The sequence below is a fragment of the Xenopus laevis genome, chromosome 8S (genome assembly GCF_017654675.1).
Source record: "Xenopus laevis strain J_2021 chromosome 8S, Xenopus_laevis_v10.1, whole genome shotgun sequence".
Lineage (NCBI taxonomy): Eukaryota > Metazoa > Chordata > Amphibia > Anura > Pipidae > Xenopus > Xenopus laevis.
The window spans coordinates 27,131,586-27,149,998 of NC_054386.1; the positions used below are offsets into that span (position 1 = coordinate 27,131,586).

Genomic DNA, 18,413 nt, shown 5'->3' on the forward strand with positions numbered 1-18,413 from the left:
TACTGTACTGAATCAATAAGGGCACCTCCCTCCTCCCATATGTATAAATACAAATATACAGAGAAGGAATGTTCTGGGCACACAATAAGCTATACCCTCATACTGTACTGTCTAAAAGAATTAACATGGCACCTCGCTCCTCCGATTAGTATAAATACAAATATACAGAGAAGGAATGCTCTGGGCACACAATAAGCTATACCCTCATTCTGTACTGTCTAAGCCTTAGAGTAGGGAATCAATATGGCACCTCCTTCCTCCTATATGTATAAATACAAATATACAGAGAAGGAATGTACTGGGCAGACAATAAGCTATACCCAAATCCTGCACTGTTTAATGGAATCAAAATGTCACCTCCCTCCTCCCATATGTATAAATACAAATAGAGAAGGAATGTTCTGGGTGCAGTGTAAGCTACATCTGAAAGCACTAGGCTGCAATTTCTCTTTATGGGGTTACCAATATTATTTCACATGGAGAAGAGGTGGCAGATCAGAGAAGAGACTCACCTCCCGCAGAGTTAATGACCAGCCCGGTGAATAGCACCTCCACATTCTCATATCCAAAGTAAAAGGTCATGGGCTGGAAAGAGCAAAATCATTATATGAGACCAGCCTTCACAGGTCTATTAATCAGCTTCTGCTACACTGTATCAAGAGTCAGACCCAGAGAAGAGAAAGGGACAGACACAATGACAGTTACACAGAACTATAAATCCAATGAGAATAAGGAATGAATGGATATTGGGAAGTTGTATCAGGAGTCAGAGGCAGCAGTGCAGAGAAGTGATTGAATGGACAGAGAAGTTGTTTAGCAGCAGATTTATTTTCAATAGGCACATTTTTATTTACCCTTTAAAATGAAAGTGTCTGGGATAGGACTAGTGCTTGTGCCCCAATAATACCCAGCACTCACCATCATGTGCATCCCACACCCTCCTCCATGATCACCACCACCGTGTCCTCCTGATGTGGTTGGGTGCTGGTGGCCGGCGCGCGGGTCACTGGTGGTTTCCATATGGTGAGAGTGATCCATGTCAAAGCCTGCGAGAGAGACAGTCTGTCCAGCGATCACCTGAAAGGGACATGAGCACACGGGTATATGAGCACACTGGCAACGCTGGCACTAGTAGAATATTCCAGTTCCTTCCCTCCTTGCCCCGTGTCACAGCCGTCATTTTGCTGCCGACAATGACGGCTGTGACAATAACATGCTAGCCGGGCCCAGCTATTCATTTCCCCTGGCCTAGGGCTGCTGTGGGCACCTTTGTCACAGAATACAGCACAGACCCCCTCCCCTGCTGCCCCCCTACATGTGTCTCAATTAGGGATCCTTAACCTATGGACGGAACAAAAATATGGGGCCTCCCACAACACCCCTAAATAATGTACTGTGCCCTCCCTCCATACAACACAGTTACTAAAATAAGGTTCAAACCTGGTACCAAAGCCAATATTTGTACTGTACTAACTGGCAGCTGCAAAGTGAGGTGCTACATACAGGGCAAGGGGCAAGGGTGCACTGTACCTTGCCCCATAATTGTAAACTGGCTAAGGTCAACTATGTGTTTCATTTCACCCTCCAGCAATAAAGCCAAAGATAAAAACCCTCATACATGTTTATTATGCACAAATTACTGCCCAACACCTTCACTGGCTGCACAGATCCTATCTGATCCCAATTGGAAGCAGCAGTCCTGTCCTGCTTTATGGCAGCTGAGATTCTAGCTATCTGTATAACAGAGCATTCTGTCCCAGTGGCTGCACAGATCCTATCTGATGCCCATTGGAAGCAGCAGTCCTGCCCTGCTTTATGGCTGAGATTCTACATCTCCCAGGTACTCTATAGCGGTTGGTTACTGAGGTCTGTGAAACGGCAGGACATTTGGACTTAATCATGAGTAATTCTGTATCACATTCCAGAGCTGGCACTGCCTATTGATGGTGCCAGTGTTATTTTGAAACCAAAAATCCCTTCCTCTTCTGTGTAAGTGAGCCGGGAAGGGACTGGGTGCAGCAGGGAAGAAAGAAAATGACACCCTTCCTTGTACAAAGCCACATGGCCACACACGCAAGGAAGGATTTAAATTAAATAACCAAATAAAATAACACACCTTGTTCCTGCTGGCACCAAATTCCTGCCACTAATGTTCCCGGATATTGTCCCATTAATTACTACTGGCACTGTGCTGCCATTACTAGCATCTGTCAGCAGCCGCTCTGTTCCCATTAATTTATATTCATTATTTTATAGGTAAAGTGCCTGCAGGGAAGGAGCAGCTTGTATGGAGTCACAACCAGCCATACCACTACCCAAGTATAGAGAATCAGAGCTCTGTATCCTAGGGAGGTGGGATTTACTTTCCCAGGGGGAGGTTCCTGTCTGACCATGGCAAGAAGAGCATCCCAGTAGCAGGGAATACAGAGAATACAGAGAATCCGAGCTCTGTACCCTGTGGGGTTGCATTCACTTACCCAGGGGGAGGTTCCTGTCTGACCATGGGAAAGAGAGCAGCCCAGGATCAGAGTGTACAGCAAGTCAGAACTCTGTACCTGGGTAAGAACTGATGGAAATTGGATTCTCTTACACAGGGGAAGATTTGTGACTGACCATGGGAAGGAGAGCAGCCCAGTAGCAGGGAATGCAAAGAATCAGAGCTCTGTACCCTAGGGGAGATGAGATTCACTTACCTGGGGGGCTGTCTGACCATGGGAAAGAGAGCAGCCCAGCAGTGAACAGGTCTCAAATGAGGCAAATGATATGAGACCAGTTTACAACTAAAAAGCACTTCCGATCATGGCTGGCTGGTTGCTAGGAAAAGTGGCAACCTAGCAACCACATTTACACCACAAACAGAGGAGGACTTTAAGAACTAAGTGTTAAATAATTAAATAATGAATAAAAAAGAGTAACTGCAAGTTCCCCTGTATACTATACTGCATACTAAAGTTGATCTATGGTGAACACTCCCTTAAGGTTCATGAAGAGAGGGCAAGCTCACTTGCCAGAGGCAATGAAAACTGATCTCACAGATAAAGATGCACAGAGTCTGGAATAACTCAGCCGATGGCCTTGTGACTAGAAAACTCTGGGCAGCTGAAAGCGACAATTTTCCCCACATTACGTGTGCCAATTTTGCTCAAATATAAATATGCACCCCAATAACGATGGAAATTTCATTCATTGCAACAGTGTGGTACTTCCCCTACTCCTCTGTTTATCAGCAGAGTTCTGAGACACCCTTTCAGGAGTCAGAACATGTAGTGCAGACAGGGAGAAATGCATTCAGCTGGAAGGGAGCTGAATACTGGTGCAAAGGTTTAGGAGCAGCAGTGCAGTGAAAAGCAATGAAACAGACAGACCCTGCTTAGGCAAGGAGTGTGACACTTACATGCACACAGCACTCTGTGATGCCGACAGTCAGAAATAAAGGGAAAGTGAGACAATTATATGTGCAACAGTGCAGGGGCAGCTGTGTTTCAGGGTGAAACACCCCATGCACTGAGCAGTACTGGCAGAGGAAGGGTTAATGAGAATACCATGGGCAGCTTACCTGATAGAAGCAGAACAGAACCAGGTGCCCCTAGTTCCCAGCACACGGAATCACAGAGGTTATTTAAGCGCTGGAGTCTATAGTACAAGAGTGAGGGAGCCACCCACTTGCTTAAGCATATGATAAAATTATCATGTGATCCCAGTGCTGCCTTTAATCCCATCAACTTCCTCATTACCCCCCCCTTTAACCCCTTCCCACCCCCAACCCCCACAGAAAGAACAGCCACTGCAGAAACTGCCCCTGCATCAGCCAGGGTTAATTAAATGGAAAGTACAGGCTGAATACATTCCTACAGTTTCCTTGGCTTTGCTAAACTTTACATGAAAGATACGATTTTGTGTTGCTTTGTGTTCCTTATCCCCTGTAATTCTAGAATGACCTGATGTGTTTATAATAGCCTTACAATACTGTAGGAGTCCAGGAGAGGCTGGGAGCTGCCAGCCTGCTTTACTTTAAATGGGAGCTGCACCCACATGAAAGGGCAAGTTGGGGGACTGCCCCAACACCCTCAAAGAGAGGGTAAGCGGACAGCAGGAGAAAGTGTAGCTGGAGTAAGGTGCTCCCTGCAGATGCTGTCATCTGATAAGAAATGGGGAAAGGAATTTGTTCAAGGAGAAATTCCCTACAAGAGACTGTATATAGTACAGCTGTAACAGTAAGTGCCTGTATATAGTACAACTGTAACAGTAAGTGACTGTATATAGTACAACTGTAACAGTAAGTGCCTGTATATATAGTACAGCTGTAACAGTAAGTGACTGTATATAGTACAGCTGTAACAGTTAGTGCCTGTATATAGTACAGTTGTAACAGTAAGTGCCTGTATATAGTACAACTGTAACAGTAAGTGCCTGTATATAGTACAGCTGTAACAGTAAGTGCCTGTATATTGTACAGCTGTAACAGTGACTGTAGATAGTACAACTGTAACAGTGACTGTATATAGTACAACTGTAACAGTAAGTGACTGTACATAGTACAACTGTAACAGTAAGTGACTGTACATAGTACAACTGTAACAGTGACTGTATATAGTACAGCTGTAATGGTAAGTGACTGTATGTAGTACAACTGTAACAGTGACTGTATATAGTACAGCTGTAATGGTAAGTGACTGTATGTAGTACAACTGTAACAGTGACTGTATATAGTACAACTGTAACAGTAAGTGACTGTATATAGTACAGCTGTAACAGTAAGTGACTGTATATAATACAACTGTAACAGTAAGTGACTGTACATAGTAAAACTAACAATAAGTGACTGTATATAGTACAACTGTAACAGTAAGTGACTGTACATAGTAAAACTAACAATAAGTGACTGTATATAGTAGAACTGTAACAGTGACTGTATATAGTAGAACTGTAACAGTGACTGTATATAGTACAACTGTAACAGTAAGTGACTGTATATAGTACAACTGTAACAGTAAGTGACTGTATATAATACAGCTGTAACAGTAAGTGACTGTATATAGTACAGCTGTAACAGTGACTGTATATAGTACAGCTGTAACAGTAAGTGACTGTATATAGTACAGCTGTAACAGTAAGTGCCTGTATATAGTACAGCTGTAACAGTAAGTGACTGTATATAGTACAACTGTAACAGTAAGTGACTGTAGATAGTACAACTGTAACAGTAAGTGCCTGTATATAGTACAGCTGTAACAGTAAGTGCCTGTATATAGTACAGCTGTAACAGTGCCTGTATATAGTACAACTGTAACAGTAAGTGACTGTACATAGTACAACTGTAACAGTAAGTGACTGTAGATAGTACAACTGTAACAGTAAGTGACTGTAGATAGTACAACTGTAACAGTAAGTGCCTGTACATACTACAGCTGTAACAGTAAGTGCCTGTATATAGTACAACTGTAACAGTAAGTGACTGTACATAGTACAACTGTAACAGTAAGTGACTGTAGATAGTACAACTGTAACAGTAAGTGCCTGTACATACTACAGCTGTAACAGTAAGTGCCTGTATATAGTACAACTGTAACAGTAAGTGACTGTATATAGTACAACTGTAACAGTAAGTGACTGTAGATAGTACAACTGAAACAGTAAGTGCCTGTACATACTACAGCTGTAACAGTAAGTGCCTGTATATAGTACAACTGTAACAGTAAGTGACTGTATATAGTACAACTGTAACAGTAAGTGACTGTAGATAGTACAACTGTAACAGTAAGTGCCTGTATATAGTACAGCTGTAACAGTAAGTGCCTGTATATAGTACAGCTGTAACAGTGCCTGTATATAGTACAACTGTAACAGTAAGTGACTGTACATAGTACAACTGTAACAGTAAGTGACTGTAGATAGTACAACTGTAACAGTAAGTGACTGTAGATAGTACAACTGTAACAGTAAGTGCCTGTACATACTACAGATGTAACAGTAAGTGCCTGTATATAGTACAACTGTAACAGTAAGTGACTGTACATAGTACAACTGTAACAGTAAGTGACTGTAGATAGTACAACTGTAACAGTAAGTGCCTGTACATACTACAGCTGTAACAGTAAGTGCCTGTATATAGTACAACTGTAACAGTAAGTGACTGTATATAGTACAACTGTAACAGTAAGTGACTGTATATAGTACAACTGTAACAGTAAGTGACTGTAGATAGTACAACTGAAACAGTAAGTGCCTGTACATACTACAGCTGTAACAGTAAGTGCCTGTATATAGTACAACTGTAACAGTAAGTGACTGTAGATAGTACAACTGTAACAGTAAGTGACTGTAGATAGTACAACTGTAACAGTAAGTGACTGTATATAATACAACTGTAACAGTAAGTGACTGTACATAGTAAAACTAACATAAGTGACTGTATATATTACAACTGTAACAGTAAGTGACTGTACATAGTAAAACTAATAAGTGACTGTATATAGTACAATTGTAACAGTGACTGTATATAGTACAGCTGTAACGGTAAGTGACTGTATGTAGTACAACTGTAACAGTAAGTGACTGTATATAGTACAACTGTAACAGTAAGTGACTGTATATAGTACAACTGTAACAGTAAGTGACTGTATATAGTACAACTGTAACAGTAAGTGACTGTATATAGTACAACTGTAACAGTAAGTGACTGTACATAGTAAAACTAACAATAAGTGACTGTATATAATACAACTGTAACAGTAAGTGACTGTACATAGTAAAACTAATAAGTGACTGTATATAGTACAACTGTAACAGTAAGTGACTGTACATAGTAAAACTAACAATAAGTGACTGTATATAGTACAACTGTAACAGTAAGTGACTGTATACAGTAACTGAGGCAGGAAGAGCAGCAATTGGCCACCCTGTTTTAAGGCTGCTTTATATGAATTCAGCCAGAAGAGCGAAGGTTCTGGGCATAGGCTTTGGAATTTCTATCTGCCCCAGTCTGGCTTAACATGAGTGGAGTGTGTAGAGTGACAGCATGACAACATAATGACCGGGTATGGTCTGTGGCTTCTTTCTCCTTTGTGCCAGCCCAGCTCTGCCAGACTCTGCGGCAGCCTCTAATGTCAGTCTATTGTGTCTGCAAATCCATCCTCCATGGACTTACTCTGACACTCTGTATGTCCTGCTCCCGGGTTGCTTTCTTACCCATGGTCAGTCATGAACCTCCCCCCAGGTATGTGAATGCCTTCCCCCCAGAACTTACCCAGGTGCAGAACTCAAATTTTCTGTACTTCCTGCTCCAGGGCTGCTCTCTTTCCCATGGTAAGACAGGAACCTCCCCCTGAGTAAGTGAATCCAGTGTCCCAGTTCTGATTCTGTATACATCCCTCTCTTGGGGTGCTCAACCCAAGTAGACCCCAGTAGTTACCCCTGCCCAATTGACATCTGGCCAACTCTCGGCCAGATATCTATTGGAGAAGCCCATCTGAGGGCCCCACACAAGAACCAAAAAGCTGCCAACTCGGTCAGTCTGCAGCTTTTATTGGCCCGAGTATGGCCACCTTTGTCACCCCTTTAAACAACATAAACAGCTAAGTATATGTTCTTATACCTTATCCCAAAGTGCAAATTCAAGGCCAACAATACATTGTGTGAAACAGTGACACTGCTGGCTATTGCAACACTGTTTTACTACTTTGCACTCACAGCTTCATGTATTACTCTCCCCTCATCTGTAAGCCTGGGACACAATGTAACCATTTCACTATTATCAGTAACTCAGCACAAAGCTTCTGTACAGTCTATTCATCCATCTATCAGAGAGTGATATAGATATAGATATATATAGATATAGATATAGATATAGATATAGATATAGATATAGATATAGATATAGATATAGATATAGATATAGATATAGATATAGATATAGATATAGATATAGATATAGATATAGATATAGATATAGATATAGATATAGATATAGATATAGATATATATATATATATATATATATATATATATATAGTGAATAAAGTACCCCCTCTTGTAAAATATAAGGATATTATAAGTTACCGAGGAGTTTCATGACCATATAAAAACACGAGGCCGAAGGCCGAGTGTTTTTATACAGGTCATGGAACTCCGAGGTAACTTATAATATCCTCATATTTTACAACTGGGGGTACTTTATTAATTATAATACACAAATTTTAGTGAGTCATGTGACAGAAATTACATCACTATTCACCGTTTATAACTGATGACATCACTACTCACCATTTATAAGCATATATTTTACAAGATATTCATGGCTTTTGTGTATTATATATATATATATATATATATATATATATATATATATATATATATATATATATATATATATATATATATATATATATATATATATATATATATATATATATATATATATATATATATATATATATATAATACGTATTTCGCCAAGTAACAGCACTCCAAGGAAGGAAGTAAATAACGCCAAGAAAGATTAATAATATGCCAGGTTTATTAGTTCCAACGTTTCGGCTCCATGTTGGAGCCTTCGTCAGGGAAAAGAAAATAACAGTGAATGGTCAGGACATTTAAAATGGCAGCAGTTGGCGCCAAAATCACGTTGCTAGGAGCCCCTAGCAACCTCATTATAAATTATCATAAACGTCCCGTGTAGCAAAGAGCAAACATTTAAATCATATAGTGGTGCCGTTATTAAGGTGGGGGACAATATGCCATGCGAGTGATAGAGGGCTCATACCTACATTGGGAGTTTCCCAGCGCATCGTGGTAACCAGGCAAGGATCGCGACCTGCGCTTACAACAGCAGAGGTGAACCGGAACTCATAGCGGAACCCGACAAGACAGAGCACGAACCCAGCGGCTGTTGCCTAGCAACCCGTAAACCATTGCGGTGCAGCTGCTCAGTGTAGCAGAACAAAATCACTCAAAACTTTGCCCCATAAGGGGTATAGTAGGGGATATAACTGGCATTTATGGGGAGTGCTCTTTGCTAGTAAAAGCTAAGAGTAAGCCCGCATTGGCACAGTATTTTCCCTGGCTTTCGGGTAAACGGGTGCTCTGGACAGGCATAGGAAAGTGGGTTGCTCTGAGTCGTCCCAAACACGAGAAAAATTTTTTTCTTTCAAGGGGTCCACATGCTGAAGGCAGGTACTCACGGGAAGTTAGAAACGCAGAGGGTGCCTTTGTCCAGGGGTAGCCAACATATTGGGAACACATAGGTAAAGCCCGGGGACCTTGTCCGCAACCATATCTACTCCAGGATACACCTGCTATCCAGAATGACGGCATATTGAAAAAAAGGAAAATACACAGTGTAAACGGTGACCACACACAAAAACTGTTAAAAAGCTAAATGGAAGTGGGACATCATGGCAAAATATCGCTTAGGGAAAATTGCAACATAGTATCAGCAGTATAGTAACGACATAGTGGCAGAGATTGTAGGAGAGAGAGAAACAAGTATAAAGTCAAGAGATAACCATAATCATAGTTACATGAAACACCCCAATGGAAGTGATTCATTAAGGCCCCTAGGGGCAACAGTATCCAATCTGTGGATCCATCTTGATTCCCTTCTAAGTAAGGCTTGATCACGGTTGCCACCTCTCTCCAGAGGGGGCTGGTGGTCGATCGCCATGCATCGAAAGGTGGGTAATGTATGTCCCATCTGTAAGAAATGTCTAGCCACAGGTTGAAGGGCCTTTCCTTCACGTAAGGCTTTACTTATTGTAGATCTATGATTGCTGATTCTTTCCTTAAGCATGGAGGAAAACCCCCCAGGAACAGGAGAACATAATATTTAACCTTAGCAAGCATATCTTGACTCCGGGCGAAATGTCTTTACTCTCCAAGGGTTTGTCCTTTGTACCCAGCAACACCCCTAACAACTTGGACATACTGATCGATATCCATAGATTTCAGCGTAAACTTAAGCTAAAAGAGCACTTCAAAGAATCCCCTGGGCAGACCCGTCCCCTCTTCAAGAATAAGAGCACGTTTGAGCCACCGAATACTCCGGCCCCTATCAGCACCTTTGGCAAAATAGTCAGTAGGGATATGAACTACAAGCCTAACGATCCAAAAACCTATAATAACCTATCCCCTTTGGAGAGACAAGCTATAAAAACATTAAAAGCTGACAACGATCTAGTTATCAGACCAGCGGACAAAGGAGGGGCTATTGTCTTACTTGACTTTATATACTATAGAAATGAGATACTGAATCAATTAGCCGATACAGGAACATATAGACTACTTCCGGGAGACCCCACATCCAGATTCAAACGTGAACTAGATGAGGAACTACTATTAGCAAAGAATGCGGGTTGGATTGACCAAAATAGCTATAGCTACTTAGTGACAGAATACCCCAGGACCCCTATCATATATACTTTACCCAAGGTCCATAAATCCTTATCTTCCCCACCGGGCAGACCCATCATCTCTGCAGTGGGGTCTCTATACCAAGCGGTTTCCACTTTCATTGACCATTTCCTTCAACCACTTGTACAACTTATGCCATCATTCACACAAGACTCTAGTCATGTGATCAAAAGACTACAATTACTACCGAATATCCCTCCACAATCCCTACTGGTCACGATGGATGTAACCAGTTTATACACTGTCATTCCACACCAACAGGGAATTGCTGCATGTAGGAAAGCACTATTGACCTCACACACTGGACCCGTACCTACTGAATTTCTTTTGCACCTATTGGAACTAACATTAACCAAAAATTTTTTTAGATTTGAAAAATCATATTATCTCCAAGTATCTGGGACAGCAATGGGAAGTGCACTCGCGCCGTCCTATGCTAATCTCTTCATGTGTGAATTTGAGACTGCCTACATCCTGCCAAGACTGGGGACTGATATTCTCACTTACTTTCGCTATATAGATGACCTCTTTCTTATATGGACATCATCCGAGAATGCTTTGCTACTATTTCAACAACAGCTCAATGACCTCGATACTCCTATTAAACTAACTTTGAAATACGACCCCAATAATATCGATTTTTGGATCTTAACATTTTTTTGTCTGACTCAACCATCGGCACGAGACTGTTTAGGAAACCCACGGACAGGAACTCTGTCCTGCATGCCAGGAGCAACCATCCTCCTGCCACTATCAGGGGGATTCCATACTCTCAATTCCTCCGGGTGATACGAAACAATAGCTCTAGTGATACTGCTTTGATACAGATAAGGGAAATGTACACACGGTTCCTTGAACGTGGATACTCAGAGGAACAATTGAATGCACAAGTGGAACGAGCACTATGCCATACACAATCATCACTTCTCGAGAATAAGCAGGCTACCAACAAAGCTGACATTCCCTTGATCTTCACTACTACGTACTCATCCGCTTCCCCCAGATTGTCATCTAGCATCAGAGAGCACTGGCCAATGCTGAACATGGACGAATCCCTATCTCTACATCAGGTCCCGAAACCAATGATGGGCTACAAGAAAGGGCGCAGTCTGAGGGATCTCCTGATGCGTACAGACTTTCTGAGGATGGAACAAACAGAGAGTAATTGGCTGACAGCAAAGAAAAAACTTGGCTGCTACAAATGTCCCGACTGTGTCACATGCAGATGCCTTCTCACGGGTCCAGACTTCCCACATCCCCACACAGGAAAACGATTTAAGATTTTGCACAAACTTGGCTGTACATCAGCGTTTGTAGTATATATCATCACCTGTCCTTGTGGGTTATATTATGTGGGCAAAACTTCTACCATGCTTAAGGAAAGAATCAGCAATCATAGATCTACAATAAGTAAAGCCTTACGTGAAGGAAAGGCCCTTCAACCTGTGGCTAGACATTTCTTACAGATGGGACATACATTACCCACCTTTCGATGCATGGCGATCGACCACCAGCCCCCTCTGGAGAGAGGTGGCAACCGTGATCAAGCCTTACTTAGAAGGGAATCAAGATGGATCCACAGATTGGATACTGTTGCCCCTAGGGGCCTTAATGAATCACTTCCATTGGGGTGTTTCATGTAACTATGATTATGGTTATCTCTTGACTTTATACTTGTTTCTCTCTCTCCTACAATCTCTGCCACTATGTCGTTACTATACTGCTGATACTATGTTGCAATTTTCCCTAAGCGATATTTTGCCATGATGTCCCACTTCCATTTAGCTTTTTAACAGTTTTTGTGTGTGGTCACCGTTTACACTGTGTATTTTCCTTTTTTTCAATATGCCGTCATTCTGGATAGCAGGTGTATCCTGGAGTAGATATGGTTGCGGACAAGGTCCCCGGGCTTTACCTATGTGTTCCCAATATGTTGGCTACCCCTGGACAAAGGCACCCTCTGCGTTTCTAACTTCCCGTGAGTACCTGCCTTCAGCATGTGGACCCCTTGAAAGAAAAAAATTTTTCTCGTGTTTGGGACGACTCAGAGCAACCCACTTTCCTATGCCTGTCCAGAGCACCCGTTTACCCGAAAGCCAGGGAAAATACTGTGCCAATGCGGGCTTACTCTTAGCTTTTACTAGCAAAGAGCACTCCCCATAAATGCCAGTTATATCCCCTACTATACCCCTTATGGGGCAAAGTTTTGAGTGATTTTGTTCTGCTACACTGAGCAGCTGCACCGCAATGGTTTACGGGTTGCTAGGCAACAGCCGCTGGGTTCGTGCTCTGTCTTGTCGGGTTCCGCTATGAGTTCCGGTTCACCTCTGCTGTTGTAAGCGCAGGTCGCGATCCTTGCCTGGTTACCACGATGCGCTGGGAAACTCCCAATGTAGGTATGAGCCCTCTATCACTCGCATGGCATATTGTCCCCCACCTTAATAACGGCACCACTATATGATTTAAATGTTTGCTCTTTGCTACACGGGACGTTTATGATAATTTATAATGAGGTTGCTAGGGGCTCCTAGCAACGTGATTTTGGCGCCAACTGCTGCCATTTTAAATGTCCTGACCATTCACTGTTATTTTCTTTTCCCTGACGAAGGCTCCAACATGGAGCCGAAACGTTGGAACTAATAAACCTGGCATATTATTAATCTTTCTTGGCGTTATTTACTTCCTTCCTTGGAGTGCTGTTACTTGGCGAAATACGTATTATCTATACCCAACTGGCACCCAGGCTTCGACCCGCTCATGGAGTGCGTTCCAATATCGTTTCTTCTATATATATATATATATATATATATATATATATATATATAAGTAATGTGGGGTGACGGCACACCAAACAAAAACAGCAACAAGTTTCTAGAAGAAAAATAGGAGGTTTATTGGACTGAACCAACGTTTCAGTTCCTCACAGGAACTTTCATCAGGGAGTGAAAAGCTTAGTGCACAGTGAGACGCTTAAATTGTGAATAAGGCGCCAAAATTGGTTGCTAAGCAACCCTAGTAGCAGTGTAAACAAACAGTGATCGTGGCACCTAGACGTGAAGCACAATAAAAACAAAGCCGTATGTCCCATAGTCAGAAGTTCTTACCTCCTCAGCCATGGCTTTGTGCCCCTTATTTTACATGGATCGTGTGTCGATGGCCCAATACAGTCCCCGTCCAGGGTCCTGTGCGCTGTGTATGTCTCTCGCCAATTGCAGGCGCGGAGGGGGCGGAGCTTGCTGCGTGGTGCGTCAACTTGCGCATACTTGCGATTGGAGGCCATACCGCTCGAGGAGCTACTGTGCACACAGCTAGACAAGGCTCTACAACATACGCAAAGTGATCTACTGTCTAGACCGCAACAGAAGACAGAAACAAACTCTCCAATGATCTTCACTACTACCTTTTCAACTGCATCAAAACATCTCACCGCCAGTATTAACAAACACTGGCCCATGCTGAACATGGATGAATCGCTCTCACTGCACGCAACTAAGAAACCCATGATGGGATTTCGAAGAGGTAAATCCCTCAAAGATATGCTAGTACGCACTGACTTTAAAGGCCCCATTACTACTGACACTACCTGGTTGGCACAGAAAAAGAAACTGGGGTGCTACAAATGTCCTAATTGCGTAACATGCAGAAGCTTATTGACAGGCCCTGACTTTCCTCATCCACATACTGGCAAGAGAATTAAGATACGTGAGAGATTAAGTTGTACCTCCACATATATTGTCTATATCATTTGCTGTCCATGTGGCAAATATTATGTCGGAAAAACATGTACCACTCTCCGTGAGAGAATCAGCAATCATCGTTCCGCCATCAGCAAAGCATGGAAAGAAGGTAGAGCCATGCAACCTGTGGCAAAACACTTTCTAGTGGAAGGACACACTCTCCCAACGTTCAGATGCATGGCTATAGACTATCAACCTCCGTTGGAAAGAGGTGGCGATCGAGAACAAGCCCTGTTAAGAAGAGAGTCCAGGTGGATATACACATTGGATACAGTATCCCCCCGTGGTCTGAACGAAACACTCCCACTGGGGTGCTTCATATGAACTTACTTACTTATGGACAGTTTGCCCAGTACTTGTACTGTCATAATATGTTCTGAGATACATTACTCTGGGTTGCCATTTGATGTCCTGGGTCTCTCGCTATTGTGCTAATTTTCCTTTTATGTCAAAATATGTTTTTATTGTTCACAGTCTTTGCCGTTATATCCACTGTCCCCTGTCACCCTACCCATGACTCAGCCTGGCATCAGGACCCCACGGGCAGTACCCCCGACATAGTGTGTTCCTCGTTGATCTACTTATGGCTGTCACTGTCTCATTATACCATATGTGAGAGGCGCATTTGGGGAGCAAGCATTGGCCAAAGAGGTTCCAGCAGGGCTAAGTGCAGCAAGGTGCATGGGTCAGCGTTAGCTCGCAGACCTTACACCCTTATTGCTGCAGGGCCTGGGCTGTGATAGCAACAGCAGGGGAGCGCCACCGTTGCTATACATTAGTGACGTTGGTTACGGCTCCTAGCTGTCAATCCGAGCGGTATGGCCTCCAATCGCAAGTATGCGCAAGTTGACGCACCACGCAGCAAGCTCCGCCCCCTCCGCGCCTGCAATTGGCGAGAGACATACACAGCGCACAGGACCCTGGACGGGGACTGTATTGGGCCATCGACACACGATCCATGTAAAATAAGGGGCACAAAGCCATGGCTGAGGAGGTAAGAACTTCTGACTATGGGACATACGGCTTTGTTTTTATTGTGCTTCACGTCTAGGTGCCACGATCACTGTTTGTTTACACTGCTACTAGGGTTGCTTAGCAACCAATTTTGGCGCCTTATTCACAATTTAAGCGTCTCACTGTGCACTAAGCTTTTCACTCCCTTATGAAAGTTCCTGTGAGGAACTGAAACGTTGGTTCAGTCCAATAAACCTCCTATTTTTCTTCTAGAAACTTGTTGCTGTTTTTGTTTGGTGTGCCGTCACCCCACATTACTTATTGAAGCTTTTTTTTGACTGGCACCCTATCTGTAATTACTGCTGGGGGTGTGCGTTCCGTATCTCGCTCTATATATATATATATATATATATATATATATATATATATATATATATATATATATATATATATATATATATATATATATATATATATACACATACATACATACATACATACATACATACATACACTCTCGTGTAACAAGAACTACAACATTCCCATACTTGCGCAAATGCATTGCGCAGGGCTGTGCTGGAATCTGTGCCCCCAACATTAGTTGTATCCCCCACCCCAACATTCCCCTTGGGCTTATGTGAGATGCACTGTGCAGGGCTGTGCTGAATCTCTGCCCCCTACATTCGGGGGCACATTTACTAAGCTCAAGTGAAGGATTCAAAGTAAAAAAACTTCGAATTTCGAAGTATTTTTTTGGGTACTTCGACCATCGAATAGGGTACTACGACCTTCAACTTCGATTCGAACGATTCAAAGTAAAAATCGTTCGACTATTCGACCGTTCGATAGTCGAAGTACTGTCTCTTCGAGGATTCGAAGGATTTCATCGAACGAATTTTACATCGATCGATCGTAGGATTTGCACAAAATCCTTCGAATTTGATATTCGAATTCGAAGGGTTTTACTTCGAGGGTCAAATTTGAGGGTTTATTAACCCTCGATATTCGACCCTTAGTAAATGTGCCCCGAGGTGTATCCCCCAACATTCCCCTTTCTATAGGGACTTATGGGAAATGTACTGAGCAGGGCTGTATAACCAGCTGTACTTCCCAACTGTTCACCTGTCTCTGAGCAGACGTCAAGCAAGGGTTGCACCAGTATGGAGTAAGCGTGCCAACTAGTTATGTCACTTTGGCACGTGGCAACTACTCCCAGCCCAGGCTGCTTATTGCTTGTGCTGCAGCGGAGTAGAGTTTCTCGGACACAGCACCTTTGCCAGCAGGACACAGGCACAGAAAGAGTTAACACAGAGACTGATTCAGAGGAGTTTACAGATAAGACAAGGGGCAAATTAATATTGCATGTGCTGCACCCAGCCCGACCACCTTTTATTTTGTCTCCATTTATCTGTCTGCCTGTCCTTCCTTCTCCTGTCTGGGGCAAAGTTGTTCCTCTGCTACACTGTATCAGCAGTCCGCTCTCCCCCAGCTGAGACTCCATTTCCCACAATGCCTTGCATGTTCTTATGTGAAGCAGGAGAATAACAGATGTGAGCACGGCATTGTGGGAAGTGGAGTACTGGCTATGTGGGATTAGAGGAAAATTGAGAAGGGAATGACACAGGACAGACTGACACTGCTGCACCTGCTGACGCAAAGTTCTTTCTCAGTCATTTATGGATGTTCAAAGTCTGGAGTGGTGAGATCGACTGAGCTAATAACCCCTACAGCTCCCATGTCTGATACTCATTAACCCAAGAGCTGACACAGCACCCACAGCAATATGGCAGCACAAATACTCCATGTATTCCTGCCACAAGTGTGTCCCATCTTCTGTTCTCTAGAGCCCTAATCCCTGGCTATAAGGACAGGAACACTTGGTTACAGTAGTCATGTAACTAGGACATGTCATTGTGTCTATTGGCATTTTCTATTACACTTCTACTGCATGGTTTACAAACTCAGAGCCAGAAGACAGACAGTGACAGACAATAGCAAGAATGAGGAATGAATGGATATCGGGGAGTTGTATCAGGAGTCAGAGGCAGCAGTGCAGAGAAAGGGACAGACACAATGACATTTACACAGAACTATAAACCCAGTGAGAAAGAGGAATGAATGGATGTTGGGAAGTTGTTTCAGGAGTCAGAGGCAGCAGTGCAGAGAAGTGAATGAAGAATCAATGGATATTGGAAAGTTGCTTAGAATGACGTGAAGTAAAACACTATATGGGGACAAAGACTATCTGGTGACCAAACTAGGGGTTATAGGAGAGACTGAATTTATGGCAAAAGATGGCAGGGAACGGTATGCCCAGGTTTCCACTGTGTAGCTAAAGGTGTTCTGGGAGTTGAAGTTCAGCTATACCCATTCAGGTGATACTTTACATAAGGAAATGAGGGGAATTTTGACATTAAAACTGTAACTTACACCACAAACAAAACAACTCCCTGCAACCTCATGCCAACCCTTCCCTCATCACTTTAGGACCTATAAAATGTACAGTGCCAACCTTGCATCAATATTGTGAGAGCGATGTGGCAAGAGTGAGTGCCACTCACATTTACTGAACATAATGGCAGGTGGCAAGGCATGAAGGAAGGGCAGAGGATTAGGCAGGTACAACACTGCAGTTTCTGAGAGTTCCTGGTTTTATGGGGTTTTTTTTTTTTTAATTTTTTGCCTTCTTACAGCTTTTAAATGGGGGTCACTGGCCCCGGCAGCCAAAAAAATTATTGCTCTGAGAGGTTAAGAGATTCATTGCTATTGTTACATTTTATCTCATATCTTTCTAGCCAGGCCTCTCCTATTCCACTTCCAGTCTCTTGTTCACACCACTACTTGGTTGCTAGGGCACTTTGAACTCTAGCAACCAGATTTCATGGATTTGAATTAAGCCAGTGTTATTTGTGCAAGAAACTTCAAGCCAGTCACTATTTGCAACTCGCTCTTCATTCAAGTGCCAAGCCAACACATTTCAGTGAGTAGTGCCCAGGTATTTGGCGCTATAGCCTTTATCAAATCTGGCAGCCATGTCACTGGACTCTGCCCTGTCACCTGCTCTGCCGCTGCACAAAAACATATTGATAATAAAATCTTGTCGTTGTACAACAACATAAGCGACCTTTGGCACGTGGTGTTAAACAGATATAAACATATAACATAAATTGAAATGCCCACCCCCCAATTAGATTGCCTTGCTACAGAGCTCTGGTTCTCTGTACTTCCTGCACTTGGGCTGCTCTCTTTCCCATGGTCACACAGGAACCTCCCCCTGGGTAAGTGAATCCAATCTCCCCAGTATTTACCCCAGTA

The 18,413-nt window shown here is 42.9% G+C and overlaps 1 protein-coding gene across 3 annotated transcripts in view; it reads right to left on the bottom strand.

Moving 5' to 3' along the window:
• slc31a1.S (solute carrier family 31 (copper transporter), member 1 S homeolog) overlaps nucleotides 1-18,413 on the bottom strand; it is a 29,927-nt gene that overhangs the window by 1,324 nt on the left and 10,190 nt on the right. For 2 of the 3 annotated variants that reach the window (XM_018232009.2, NM_001092902.1), the window contains exons 2-3: nucleotides 919-1,077; nucleotides 513-585 (exon numbers count right to left, since the gene is read on the bottom strand). In XM_018232009.2, the coding sequence (XP_018087498.1) occupies nucleotides 513-585; nucleotides 919-1,038 (193 nt within the window). In that variant the 5' untranslated portion in view covers nucleotides 1,039-1,077. Of the gene's footprint in view, nucleotides 1-512; nucleotides 586-918; nucleotides 1,078-3,556; nucleotides 3,701-18,413 lie in introns of those variants that run through there. The other variant, XM_018232008.2, reaches the window with a different exon arrangement.